The sequence below is a fragment of the Metarhizium album genome (genome assembly GCF_000804445.1).
Source record: "Metarhizium album ARSEF 1941 chromosome Unknown scaffold_1, whole genome shotgun sequence".
NCBI lineage: Eukaryota > Fungi > Ascomycota > Sordariomycetes > Hypocreales > Clavicipitaceae > Metarhizium > Metarhizium album.
The window spans coordinates 2361486-2375559 of record NW_024467575.1 but is presented as its reverse complement, the minus strand read 5'-3'; the positions used below and the strand labels follow the sequence as shown (position 1 = coordinate 2375559).

Genomic DNA, 14074 nt, shown 5'->3' with positions numbered 1-14074 from the left:
GCCTCTCAAGTAAGACGAGGTTTGCCCATCTTGTCCGCTTGCATGATTCGAGCCTGTTGCCCGTGTGGACTTTTGTGCTGAAAACCTGTGGTAGCACACAGGCCATGTGTGGTTGATACTAGCCAGGGGGAGGCGTTCTCTGAGCAATCTACCGACCTGGATCCATGTTGCGACTCGATGTTGAACAGCTTCCAACCGCGATGGTCTTGAGCTTGACAGTCTGCTGGCTTGCCAGGCCGCATGACCCAACGATGCTGTTTGCAATCTGCGCTGTCTTTTCCTCTACCCAGCCTCCTCCATCATCTGCATAAATTCATCCAAGCTCACACCTCCCTTTCCATCATGGTCCAAGTGATCAATCATGCTCTGAATCTCCTCATCCGACAGCGTGCGTTCGTCCTTGATCTCTTGCGCCAGATGTCGCAAGTCCTCTATTGAAATAAGCCCGTCTTGGTCGTAATCGAACATGGCAAACACCTTGGCCGCTTCCTCGCGTGGGTCTCGATTGGCAATAAGCTTCGAGGCACATAAGCGGAACTGGTCAAGGTACACGTAGTATCTGTTGACGGGGCAAGAGGGGGGATCATGCCAATCTGGCGGGACTGAGCCGTAGGACTGAAGTTCGCGAAAGTACTCTGGTTTGGTCAAGTCGAAGCCAAGGGCGGCGAGGGAGTGTTTGAACTCGTAGGAATTTAGCCAGCCTTTCTTCTTCATGTCCATTAGATCGAACTGGCGGTGCGGAACTTGTCAGTAGTGGATATGGAGCGGGGAGTGGAAGCGGTAAAAGCGGCGCAAACTCACGACTTCGTCAATGTGCTCGCGATCCTCGTCGGCGATGGAGGCATATTCCTCGTTGGCGGATACTTGCGGAGCCAGGGGTTGCCGTTGATGTTGTTGCTGGTGCTGGTGCTGGTGCTGCTGGTGCTGTTGCGGTTGCTGGCTTTGCTGGAACTGGTTCTGCTGAAGGGACGAGGGCCCTATTGAGCGGCCCGGAAAGGGGCGTGGCGTGGTATGAGGATTCATAGCTGTAGGGCTGACGAGTTGAGATTTTTGAAGATTCTGTCTGCCCTCGGGCAAGGTGCAGGTCGAGGGTTGAATAACAGCGCTGCTACGAGGAATAAATATCGCAGCGTGAGCAACAGGGTTCCAAAAAAGTCGCTGCGGGTCTTAGAAATTCGGGGCGAAAGCGGGCGACTAGTTGTGTTGCTGGCGTTGTTATTATTTTCTTTGCCGACCTGGTGTGCGAGGGCTGTTGATGTTGATTCCGACGAGGCGAGAGGAAGCAGCATTTGCGACACGCCGGGTCGAGGCCACGCGCGATTCGCAGCTGAAGGGGTTCGTCGCGTTCAATTAACAGTGCCGGGGGGATTCTCCGTACTCCAGGGTACCCAACTCACTTAAGTAGGTACTTGAGTACTTGGTAGTGACCGCAGTGTACAGAGTACCTGCCAGGCATTCTTAAGGCAGCAGTGGACTGGCCTTTGGGTACCGTCAATTCCCAACTCTGATTGGGCCAGTCCACTTCAGTAGTCAGCATTCTGATTCCTGGCCAATGAGCTATTGAGGTCTGGGTCTGAGGCGGTAGTAAGTTGTCCTTCCCTGTTCTGGGTGTACACAGTTGACGCTGCAGAAAAAGCTGGCTGGGTTCTTTCCCACCCCCCCAAATTAATCTCACCTCACCAAATACTTTGTGCTTAGAAAAGCCAGCGACATCGTCGAGGAGTAAAAGGGCGTCGCCACCCGTTCCCCTCGTGCAGGCCGAGTCTTGAACTTTACCTTTCCTTTTTATTTCTTTACTCTTATTTGATTTGTCTGTCGCCTGCCCTGCGCCTACTTTGGGAACTGCCACAGACGCAAACTTGGACTGTGGCATTTTCGCGCCTCACCTCACACGAGGCTTCGCGACAACGCAAACGAGAGGACTCGAGTTACATCAGCGCTGTTGAGGTTGGATAAAGGTTGTAGTTGGCTTTGCATGGACGATACTTTTCTTTGACAGTCGCGGCCGACATCGGAAATTCTCCCCCACGACGAGAGCTGGCCGTTCAGATCGCGCCTCGGACGCGCGATTGGAGCTCTTGAAGCTCAACTATCGAATCGACTCCTGAGACCTGCAGCTTTTCTGCCGCAGATACGGCGCAATCATGTCGTTCGGTAGCGGAGGCTTTGGTGGCTTCGGCCAGAACAATAATAATGCACAGTCAGGTGGTTTCGGCGGATTCGGGTCCAACAATAATAATGCTCCATCAGGTACGTCTTTTCTTGCATGAGACGATAGTTCATGGCGCGCTGGACACGATTTGACTGACGCGGCTCTGTAGCTTTTGGACAAGCCACCTCTGGTGGGTTTGCGCAGAACAACACTACTGGAGGAAGCCTGTTCGGGGGAAACAGTGGCAATACTGGCGGTGGATTTGGAACTTCAACTGGTAAGTCCTCACGGCCAACGTGTCCCACCGTGGACTAATCGCCATTTTGGCCCAGCGTCCTGGACCTGGCTGGCTTGCTCACGTCGGCCGTGAAACGATTCACTAATGAACTTTGCAGGTGGTTTCGGATCCAATACGGGCGGCGGCTTTGGAAGCAAACCTGCGTTTGGCACCAGCACTTCAGGTGGTCTTTTTGGTGCCAACAATGCCAACAATGCCAATACAACCTCCACATTTGGCGGCTTTGGAGGTGGAAGCAACACCGCAGTTAATCCGACCACCTCGGCATTTGGAAGTGGCGGAAATACCACTGGTGGAATATTTGGGGCGAATAAGTCTGGCTTCGGCACATCAACGAACACTGGGGGTTCCCTATTTGGCGGTGGCAACACGACTTCAGGTGGCTTCGGAACCACTAGCACTGGTTTCGCAGCAACTGGTGCCGTAGGCGACCCTCCAGGCACCGCATCAACACCGTTCAATGCATTTACCGAGAAGGAGCCTAATACGTCCGTGACCAATTCGTTCCAAAACATTCTGTTCCAGGAGCCCTATAAGAAGTGGTCGTCTGAAGAGCTTCGATTAGCGGACTATGTACAGGGACGTCGACATGGCAATGCCACTGGAGGCGGCGCTTTTGGCGTTAGCTCAGGCTTTGGAGGTTTCGGCTCTACAAATGCTAATCAGACTGCCAATGCCTTTGGACAGACCAACACCAACACGACCAGCGGTAACCTCTTTGGCAACACTGGCAACGCTACCGCGACGGGTACCGGATTCGGGAGCGGTGGATTTGGTGCAAATGCCAACGCTACCAACACTACTGGTGGTAGCCTCTTTGGTGGCGGTAACAAGCCTGCTGGTGGTCTATTTGGCAATAGCAACACCCAGACTCAGCAGAGTGGTGGTGGTGGTGGTGGTGGTATGTTTGGCGGCGGCGGGACAGGAGCATTCGGTAGCTCCAACACTGGAGCTTTTGGGCAAGCCAACACTGCCAACAATGCTGGTGGTGGACTGTTTGGCAACACTGCCAACAAGACCACGGGAAGCGGATTCAGCTTCGGAAACACCAACAACACGAGTACGATTACTGGTCCTGCGTTTGGGGCCAATGCTACGGGAAATGCTTTCGGATCTACCCCAGCCAATACTGGAGGAGGAGTCTTCGGGAACAATCCCAGCAATACGCAGACGACCGGGGGTGGCGTTTTTGGTGCTCAGAACAACCAGCAACAAAGTACGGGAACAGGCTTTGGTGGTGGTTTCGGCCAGCTAAATCAGAACCAACAAAGTGGTGGTCTGTTTGGAAATCAGCAAAAGCCTGCTACCGGTGGCCTCTTTGGGAACAGCACCGCGACTGGAACAACCGGGGGGATTTTTGGAGGTGGCAACGCACAACAACAGAACACTGGCGGTGGCATCTTCGGAACCAGCAATAACGCAATGTCCGGAGGAGGTTTATTCGGCGGCGGCAACAAATCAACTACTGGTGGTGGTCTTTTTGGAGGCGGCAACAATGCCCAGGCTACGACAGGCGGATCATCACTGTTTGGTGGCGGCAATACACAACAGCAGTCTACGGGCGGTGGTCTCTTTGGAGCCAGTACTAATCAACAAAAGCCCGGTGGACTTTTCGGCAGCTCTACCCAGACGGGAGGTCTCTTTGGTGGCCAGAACAACCCAGCACAAGGCAGCTCCCTGTTCGGCGGGGGCACCAATCAGCAACAAAACCAAAATACTCTGGGTAACTCCCTCTTGGGCAGCGCACAACAGAACAACAATGTTCCGCAAGGTTTGACTGCTAATCTCAACGATGTCTCGGCGTACGGAAACCCGTCACTGTTTGCTGGTCTTGGGGGGAATGACGTCGCCAACCCTGGGCCTCTTGCTACGCCTCTGAATGGCAACTCGAAGCCACGCAAGGGTTCCATTCTCCCCATGTATAAGCTGGCCCCAGCTACCGCCGCCTCTCGCTTCGCAACTCCCCAGAAGAGAGGATTTGGGTTCTCATACAGCTCCTACGGCACCCCCGGCGGGAGTCCCGCTAGCAGCATTTCTAGCACGCCTGGTGCCATGGGCCGTAGCCTCCTTGGCACGAGCTCCGGTGGCCATCTTAGCAAGAGCATCTCCGCGAGCAACCTCCGTCGTAGCTTCAATACCGAAGACAGCATCCTTGCTCCGGGCGCCTTTTCCTCCAGCTCCAGTGCACGGTGGTATGGCAGCACGGGCTCCAAGAAGCTTGTCATTAATCGAGATATTCGAAGTGATCTATTCTCCACCCCTCAGAAGGATAGGATCGAAGCCAATGGAGATGCTCGCAAGCTGTCTAAGCGCGTGAGCTTTGATACTAGTCATGTTGAATCGGAGGACGGAACTCCCGTCCGAAATGCTCTCCCTGCTCCCGAAGACACACCGAAGTCGCAGCTTGACGAGACGACCCCCCGTCAGAGCAGAACCACCAATGGTACCAACGGTTCCCTGACCCCGGAGATGGAAGAGGTCAAGGGCAACGAGCTTGCTATTGTGCACGAGGAAGACAACTCTGCCACCCCGGAGGCACGAACAGCTCTCGGTTTTGAGAATGCGCCTGGCGATTACTGGATGCAGCCAAGTCGGGAGGAGCTGCAAAACATGAACAGAATGCAGCGCCAGCGTGTGGACAACTTTACGGTTGGCCGTGACAATGTTGGCTCTATTAGATTCAAGGTTCCGGTTGATATAAGCAACATCGAGCTGGACGACTTGTGTGGTGGTATCATCCAACTGGAACCTCGATCAGCCACCGTTTACCCGGTCCAGGCCAAAAAGCCCCTTGTTGGCAAGGGTCTCAATGTTCCCGCCCAGATTTCGCTAGAACAATCTTGGCCTCGCGGTGGCCGGGATAAGCGAATCACTAGCGACCCCAAGCGATTCAACAAGCACATTGATAGGCTGAAGAGAATTCCGGATACCACTTTCAAGAGCTACGATAAGGATACCGGCGTCTGGACATTTGACGTCAAGCATTTCACGACATACGGTCTTGACGACTCTGATGACGAATCGGACGAGGACATCGCTCCTCCACCCGGCCTTGCCACACCACCTCATCGCGTCCCAACCGGAGCCGCTGCCATGGATGCCCCAACCCATGGAGATTCTCATATGAGCTTCCGTCAGAACGCTGCTCTACCGGGAGCATTCGATGAGCAAGACAGTCTGTATGAACGTGACGATCTTGGTAAGCAGACTTTTTTAGGGATTAGCTCCGCGGATTCGGCACCCAATGATGTTCGACTTTCACTTGAGGAGGATTACTCCAGTGAAAGGGGTGACGAATATGATCTGTCCGAGGAGGAAGATATGACGAGGTCTTTCGTCGGACAGCATCTTGCCGCGGAGCTCGATGATACCTCGTTGGTGAATGAACAGGATGCCAAGGGTGCCACTCCTGGCGGCATTCTTAGAGCTCGCATGAGAGCCATGAAGGATCAGATTGGCCCAGTGACTCTCGAAGTTGCCGATGGCGATGATTGGATGGAAATGCTTAGGAAAACAGTCAGTCCCGTGAAGCGAGACCGACGACTGCTTAAGGAAATGAATGATTCCCCCTCCAAATTTGCCCTGGAGCCGGATGTTGGTGACAACTTGGACCCAGACTTGCGCAAAACATCCATTTGGGGGAAGAGCATGTCAAAAACAGAGCGAGCAAATGGTCTCGCAAGCACACAATTGGTAGCGGATAAGGGACGTGGATTTGCGACAAGCATCGACTTGATGAATTCTCTGTTTGAGAAGCCCCAGCCAGCGCGACAAAACATTCGCGCTTCTGCGCCAGCCAAAGGCTTTCCCCAGGTTGGTGCTCTAGTCCACAGTTGAAGTTTCAGTTTGCGCTCACGTCAGAATGGAGTAAAAACTTGGCGAAACTTGATGCCCATGTATTTAACAGCTTTGGAAATGAATCGAATACTAAAAATCTCGTCTTCTTTTGAACTAGTGGCCCTACGAACGTCAAGACAAGAATCTTGCTGTCAACAGTGACGAAAAAGCATATCACAAGGCCTCTCGCCCGACCTGGGGTCCTGATGAGACGCTGGTAGTAACTCGGCCGTTGGACACAGCAAAATCCAGACGAATCTTTCAGGACAATGACCTTCTTCAGTTTCAACGATCTGGAATACAGACTGAGAGACAAGACATTCGCCTTGCCAAATTTTCCGTGGAGGTATGATCTTCTGGTCGATTACTTGCAAAAACGCAGAGAGATACTGATCCAAGAAGTCTTCCAAGAAATTTCTTCGGGCTCAGGATAAAGTAACAGAAATCAGACTAGATGGCGATATTCCCATGGCTACGCTACGCGCGGGGAGTCTGCAGGACGTCTTCCACCAGCAGGAGATGAACGACCCGGCCCATGTCAATGAGAAGCGCGTCTGGGAGCTGGCCAGCATTTTATTCGATGGCGTCGTTTACGAGTCCGAGTTCAACCATATGTCAAGAAGACTGAGGCTGTCACAGTTTTGGACTGAGCTTGTGGAACAAGCGTCGACCACTAATATCGGTCTTGCTGGTTCTAGCGAAGAAAAGGCCGTGGCAAGTCTGGCAGGTCACCGCGTTGCCGAGGCCTGCAAATTCTTGCTGGATGGTAAGAATTTCCGCTTGGGAACTTTGGTCGCTCTGATCGGCTCGAACGACGCGGCGAAGAAAGACGTCGGTGAACAACTCAAGGCTTGGCATGATTCCAAGATGCTTTCAGAGTTTTCAGAGGCCATTCGCGCTGTCTACGAGCTACTGAGCGGCAACGTGTGTGTTTGCGAAGGGGTGAAAAACGTCCCTGTTGAGGATCGAGTGGAGTCGTTTGTTATTTCAAAGAAGTTTGGCTTGGACTGGAGACAGGCGTTTGGCCTTCGTCTGTGGTACGCCATTTCCCAGCAGGATAGCCCTGCCGTGGCAGTTTTGAAGTTCAAGGAGGACATCAACCAAGATAAGGAGGAACTTCCACGCCCATGGTACTATGAACAAGGCTTGAAACCAATGTGGAATGATGCGGAAGAAGGGCACAGGCAGGACCTGCTATGGGGCCTCCTTCAGCTGTATGCGGACAGGAACGTCGACCTTGAAGCCATGTTGCGACCTGAAAACTCGCAGCTCTCCCCGCTCAACATGAGATTGTCCTGGCAACTCGGCCAGGCGTTGGTTTCAACCGGACAGGTGTCGTTTGGCAAGAACGGAGATGAGAAGGCAGACGCTTCCACCATTGCATATGCCTCTCAGCTGACGGCCGCGGGTGAGTGGCTGGAGGCAGTCTTTGTCTTATTGCACCTCAACAACTCCAGCGTCCGCATGAGGGCGATCCAGGAACATTTGTGTCGACATGCTGGCATGATTGGCCCCGACACTGGCGCGACCTTTGCGCTTTTGACGGAAAAGTTTCGAATCCCCGCATCCTGGCTATGGGAAGCGCTGGCGTTGTACATGCGCAGTGTCAAGAGAGATGCTTCAGCCGAGGTACACTGCCTTCTTCGCGCTGGGGAGTTTGTTGAAGCCCACCGGGTTCTGGTACACCAAGTTGCCCCTCAAGCTGTTATTGAACAAGACTACGCTACGCTCTCTTCCTTGCTGTCGCAGTTCCAAGGCCGAGAGGAAGGCATTTCTCAGTGGGGCCAGGGTGGCGAGATTTATGGCTATTTCTTGAGTCTGGTGCAGCATCGTGGCAAGGGCGAGGGGCCCCCTCTTGCATTACTTGAGAAGTTGATGGCAGGACTGAACGTGATGAAAGAGCACGTGGGGGAGACGGAGGTACTGCGATATGCCGCTTTGTCTGACATGGCAGATGATGCGGCAAGGGAAATATCCAAACTGGCCAGGAACAAACAGGTATGCCACACGCGCATTGTGTGGGGTGTTGCCCCTGAAGGCTCGCACTTCTAACTTGGTGGTGACTAGGATGGCGAACTGCGACTGAGGATCTTGAAGCTGCCGTTGACGCAAGATCGGCTACTGGCGTACTCGGTGGATCTTGGTATGGATCGATACAGAGAGGTAATGTCCCACTGAGAGGGAAGTGAAGTACCAGAGTGGTAGGGAAGCCAGAGAAATCTCTACTGGCGGCGGACGTTGGCTGGCGCGGTGCAGCAGGAAAGGCCAGAAAGCCAACCGGAGGCTTCGCAAGGCAAAAGACAGCTGTCGAGGGGTAGGAAGTGTAGGCGAAGGTTTGTAGAACGGCAGCGTTTTAGATGGAATTTATTAATGGCCACCATGAGGTTTTGTTCCGAGTATCCGCGACTCGGTGTTGGGCATGCGCACGAGGAGGGACTGAGTGAGTGATGGATGGTCTTTGGCCGGACGAGGTGGCGGAGGACGAGGGCCGGAGGATTCCACTGGGCGGCTGGCTGGTGTTTACGCCAGGGGCCCGACATGATTGTAGCGAGGCCGCAATCGTTGACCGCGACGTCTGCGTCAGCGAGGAGCCTACTGCTTGGTCTGGACCTTTCTCACCTTCGCGTAACACATCGCTGTTGTGAAGTCAACCGCCTTAGGTGAGATCCTAAGCCTATATATACCCTACAAAATAGGAATACATCCTCTGCTCCGCCAGTTCCCAAATTCGCCAATACGCACTTGAAACGATCAACCCAAGATAAGTGCGGCCGCTGCCTTGCCAAAGATGAGATGTCCAGATATCATCAATCATTCATCTCCCCACTTGTGCGTCAACGTACGTCTTCGCCATCCGACGCCGCGTTCCCACCTTGGGACCCAGAATTAGAATTGCGTCTCGACACCTTGGTACTGCCGTTGGTCGCTTTGCTCTGGCTGGCTCCTCCCGTGGAGACCAGGACTCGGACTTCGTCTTGCGCTGGCTTTTCATCCAGAGCCTCTGCCGGTCCGGGGTCCCTGCCCTCGGCCAAGGCCTGGAGCCGGGCCTGCTTTTCCTTCCAACCGGGCGGCAGGCCAGGTCCACTGTCTGCGTTGCCGTAGTCGGACTTTTTCGTTCCCTTGGGCCACCGCCCAGGACCACGCCCCGTCCCTCCAGACTTCCTTCTCGATCCGTTGTTGCGCGGCCGGCTTGCCGCCGGTCGACGGGCGCTGCCACTTGGCCTGGGCCTGGGCCTGGGCCTGGGCCTGGCGGATGAGCTGCTGCCATTGTGATTATGAGGAGGAGCTGGTGGCTGGTTTACACTGCGCCGGATCCGCTCACGACGACCTCGTGGTACCGGTGGGAACACCTCGAATCGAGACGCGGGAATGTCCCTGTATGGCGCGTCCCAAGACTCCGGCTCGGCATCGTTTCTTGCGTCCACCGTGGTCTCGCCTTCCGGATCCGCATTTTCCTTGTCCTCGGTCTTGACCTTCTCGATAGACTTGACCGGCAACGGGGGCTGTTCGCTGTCCTGCTGGCTGGCTGGGGTAGACTCTGCTTGCGAATCCGACTTGCCAGCATCATTCAGAGCGCTCGGCATGGCCCGCGCACGAGTTGCTGCCAGAGCAGCCCCCTCTTCGACTTTGGCCTCGTCATCCTCTCTCGGGGCAATGGTGTTGATCGGCGGGCCCAGCTCGAAGTTGACCACGTTGCTTCGGCCCATGACATATGGCGTCCAGGCGAGAGCTGCTGGCTTCAACTGCACGTAGCCTTTCGACTGCCACTTGGTGACGTAATTGCGACAGTAATCCAAGTCGACTCGGAAGGCGTAGAGGCGGGTCTGGGGATCTCGCACCAGGGCTCGCAATCCTTCTAGGGCGGAGACAACATCGTCGGGAGTCATTCCGGTGTCTGAAGACATCTTCTTGATACTAAGTCCCTCGCGTCTGCGCGCATCGCTTTCCGCGTAGCCGAGGAAGTATCGACAGAGCTCCAGGCGCCAGTAGTTGCGGTACGAGACGAGGCCCATGTCCGACAGCGGCTTCTCCGGAGAGCCAGTCTTCTTTTCGGCCTTGGTGAGGAGGTAGGAGAAGTCGATGAGGAGATTGCCGTAACCCTTCCTCTGATGGATGGGCAGCGTTAGAATACACGACACATTATTTTGGCTGCTGGCTCGCTTCTCCTTGGAGAAGTAGCCCACAAAGTGATAGCCGGTGTCGTCGAACTCGCAAAGCACGTAGAACAAAAATGGCTCTACATCATAGTACAACGTCTTGGAGCCAAGAAACAACTTTGCAAGAAGGCAGAGGTTCTGGCAATAGACGGGATGTTTTCGGCCATCAACCTCGAATATGGAGACGGATTCGTGCCGGTAAATCTCGTCTCCTGGTGGGTGCTTTGTGCCGCACTTTAATTTGTGACGCCATGCCACATAGTCCGAGTTCATGTACTTCAGACAGAATTCGCAAATGTAAAGGACGCGGTTCCTGCTGTATTCTGCCGGATAAGGCGCAGCATACCAGGTATCAATCTCCCACCCACCAAACTCAATGCATTCAATTTGACTGGCATTGTCGCTTGCTTTCTTAGGCTTGCGAATGGGCAAGTCAGCTTCTGCCTGCATTGCCAATACACGAGCCCTCCACTCGTCTTCGGCCTTTTGCTTGGCGTGCTCGAACTTCTTGCGATCCTCGGAAGATGGGAGGGTTCTCGATGTGTCTGCCTCGGCTTCCGTCAATATACCACCGTACGGCTTTCCTTTCATCTCCTCCGTCTCTTTATCGAAAAACGAATAGAACGGCTGCGAGTACGATTCCGATGTGAATGGGGTTGGCATTGTGGAGATGAGAGCTGGCAGATTGGCCGTAGAAGCAGGAGGAGCAAGGGGACGAGCCGGCGTCAATCGCGTTGCCTGCGGCCGAGCGCCGCTCCCCCCTGTCCGTCGTCGATCCCGTTTCCGCCTCGATAGAATTTCTTTGAGATTGCCTGGGCGAACCTCGATTTTGATAATCAGAGAGGTGCGCGATCGTCTTTCGATTACCACTGGCGGCGGCCTTGCGAGCTTGAGCCGCGTGGTCCTTGATGATGGACCTCTTGCCGCATCGCCGGAGCGGCTCTCCCGAGCAGAGTCCTCTCGATCCGTACCGTCAACTGACTGATTCCTTCGACGCTTTCTCATCGTCAACGTGGCATCGTCTGCCTCTGCGGATGCCGACTTGCGCTTCCGCACCGGCCTAGAGCCATCCATGGGATAATCCTCGCGTACGAGTCCGTCGGTTATAGAGCGGCCGTCTGAGCCGCCGCCTGCCAGCTCCGCAGTCCTTGATACAACGCCAGGTTTTGATCCATGGGATCGTTCAGAGCCGGTGGGTTTCTCTACTTCTTCATTTTCGGCGCTGGCCGCATCGATGTCGTCCGCGTCATCATCGCCATCCTCGCTCTCGGAGTCTTCGTTGAAACACTCCGGGCATTTCCATCTTTTCGAATCTAGCTCGAGGATCAGCATCTCAGCAAGGCTGTCCGTCAACTGTGTCAGGAAACCCACTGTTTGTTACGGTCATCGCAGCAGCATCACGGGCACATTGCTGATGTGCTACGAGCCAGTCAGCTGAAAGAGATACCCTAGTTTTAGCACCAGGAGGGAGTGCCTTACCATTTTCACCACAGCGGGTGCACGCAAGGAAGGCCTCGAAATCCTCACTTGGGTCATTTTCTTCGTCTTGTTTGCAGAACATGCAAGCATTCGATTGCACAGCGTCAGACTCCTCGTCTTCGTCTCCAGCATCACCCTCCTCCCACACCCCTTCCTCGTCTTCCTCGTCTTCCTCGTCGTCTGACTCTTCTTCGCCTGCTGCGCTTTGCGCGTCGGAGTCGTCGCTTCCGAGTTCTTCCTCTTCAGAATCAACAGGATTCACCTTCACCCGACCAACTTCTTCGTCGAATTCGTCTTCTCCTTCTGCATCCTCGTCGTACTCTTCTCCATCGCCCGGTGTGGCGCTGCCCACGATGATTTGTTGGTCCATTCGGTCGTTGTCTTCCTCGCCAGAGGCATCTTGGTCAAGCTCCTCTCCGGAGGCATCTTGATCGCTCAGTTCCCCGTCCTCGCTGCCAGAAACGTTGACAGCTTCATTTTTGTGCGAGCGTGCACGAGTGAATGCCGACGGCGCTTGGGAGCCCGCGTCAGCAGTGTCGTACTCGTCGTCTTCGGAGAGCATGACACTCTGTTGGAGCTCTTCTTCCATGGTCTGTGCACTTGGCATCATGGCCCTTGCTTCACTAAACGGAGATTGTAGATGCTTTTCTCAAGCTCGAGCATTTCGCTTCCAAGCAGGCCGTGCGACGAGAAACAGTTCGAGGTGCGTGCGGACAGCAACCATGGTAGGTTCGACACGGTAATCAGGTACAGGTTTGCACCGCTGGCCCTGCGACACTGTCAGATCTATGTTGGAGTGTAACATAAGGTGAACAGACCTTGCTTCGGTAGGACACTGGCCAGGGCTTGGCTCTTCGCAGATGATTGTCGCAAAGCTTCACAAAGAACCCTAGACGCGTGTTCTACGGCACTTTACCACTGAGTCGCGAAATGCGTCTGGGCACAGTGCGCGACGATCTCGACGACGCGAAACGTTTCACCGACTACGTGGGCTGACACAGTGTATTTTGCCAACAGTTCTCACTGTCATGTGGCAGGGGGTTTTGTGGTTGTGGTTCCAGTCGCGCCTGAGGCATCAACTCTGGAGTCGTGGAGCAGCTAATCCGCCAATGTCGCCAAACTGCAATTCAAGACCTCATCATCGGCCGAGAGGAGAGACTTGCCCAGCACGTCGATTGAATACCATCGGGTGCACCTGACTGTTCGTCGAACGGCGCGCCCCATAGACCTATCTGGCAAGGATAAAGAAGCCCGCTTCAGCGGCCCGACTTCCGCAATGCCTGTTCCGTTTGAGACTCTGTTGCCCTATGCCATCATGATTGGCGTATGTGCATACTCCGGCGACTTAGCAGACAAGACGGACTGTTTCTTACGAAAAGCTACAGATGTTTGGTGTCACCGGGACTGGTCTTGCTGTAGTCAAGGCGTGGCGCAACGAAGGCAAGCGGCCACGGTACTCACTGGACCAGTGGGACAGAGTATGTGAAGCTGCCCCAACATTTTGGTTGTTGAAGTCGTGGCTAACTTTCGTCTCTCTTGTAGCAAAGTTAGATCATTCAAGATATAATTGTTTCTTTGTACGGCGTTCAAATCGAGACTAACGCTTTGTCTCAAGTGATGGACCGCGATCGCAGACTTACCGGCACGCTGCGAGGACAAATAGACAGGCCAGAAGCACCACCGGGGTTCGAATTCTCGAACGGTTGGAAGGTATGAAAGCCTCAATACCAGTGGGTATACAATGAAGACTACTAAAATTTTTATACAGCTGGAAAAGCGCTTTACCTGAGGACTTTTTGAAACCCGGACGATGGAAGAATAAAGGGCAAACACTAATCCGCAGTGTACATATACGGTCTGAAATATGGCCAATCCCGGCGTTGACGAGAAGCAGAGCATGAATTTTTCAAATCGGGAGAAAGCTTTTCACAGTGATCCGTCACATGCTAGGTGTCGAATAGATTCTCTCTCCTTCTACCCTTGGCCCGTTTTTTTATATTGAGACTTCTGGCCGATTCTTATTTAATGTCTCTAAAAGCGTGCAGGCATGGCATATCTGCTGGCTTGACATGTATCCGCATCTTGTGCATGCCCCAAGAGTCTGCAGCGGTCCTGTTGGTCTCTGCCTCTGCCCCTTTTGCGGTCTTCGAC

The 14074-nt window shown here is 54.1% G+C and overlaps 5 protein-coding genes across 5 annotated transcripts; 2 read left to right on the top strand and 3 right to left on the bottom strand.

The window, feature by feature from the left end:
- Window positions 1-282: 282 nt before the first annotated feature.
- Window positions 283-1023, bottom strand: MAM_00685 (centrin; the record flags this gene model as incomplete). Its single annotated transcript, XM_040819484.1, has 2 exons — window positions 283-729; window positions 802-1023. 2 exons carry the CDS (start codon window positions 1021-1023, stop codon window positions 283-285), a joined length of 669 nt encoding a protein of 222 aa, XP_040682749.1.
- Window positions 1024-2144: 1121 nt separating this feature from the next.
- MAM_00684 (nucleoporin SONB) lies at window positions 2145-8339 on the top strand (the record flags this gene model as incomplete). Its single annotated transcript, XM_040819483.1, has 5 exons — window positions 2145-2250; window positions 2322-2429; window positions 2548-6263; window positions 6406-6633; window positions 6690-8339. 5 exons carry the CDS (start codon window positions 2145-2147, stop codon window positions 8337-8339), a joined length of 5808 nt encoding a protein of 1935 aa, XP_040682748.1.
- Window positions 8340-9121: 782 nt separating this feature from the next.
- MAM_00683 (Acyl-CoA N-acyltransferase) lies at window positions 9122-11776 on the bottom strand (the record flags this gene model as incomplete). The annotated part of the gene is made up of 1 exon (XM_040819482.1): window positions 9122-11776. One exon carries the CDS (start codon window positions 11774-11776, stop codon window positions 9122-9124), a length of 2655 nt encoding a protein of 884 aa, XP_040682747.1.
- A 1-nt stretch (window position 11777) lies between these two features.
- On the bottom strand, window positions 11778-12530 carry MAM_00682 (uncharacterized protein; the record flags this gene model as incomplete). The annotated part of the gene is made up of 1 exon (XM_040819481.1): window positions 11778-12530. One exon carries the CDS (start codon window positions 12528-12530, stop codon window positions 11778-11780), a length of 753 nt encoding a protein of 250 aa, XP_040682746.1.
- A 669-nt stretch (window positions 12531-13199) lies between these two features.
- Window positions 13200-13712, top strand: MAM_00681 (uncharacterized protein; the record flags this gene model as incomplete). Its single annotated transcript, XM_040819480.1, has 4 exons — window positions 13200-13247; window positions 13309-13401; window positions 13475-13633; window positions 13692-13712. The coding sequence occupies 4 exons, from the start codon at window positions 13200-13202 to the stop codon at window positions 13710-13712; spliced, it is 321 nt and encodes a 106-aa protein (XP_040682745.1).
- Window positions 13713-14074: the final 362 nt, after the last annotated feature.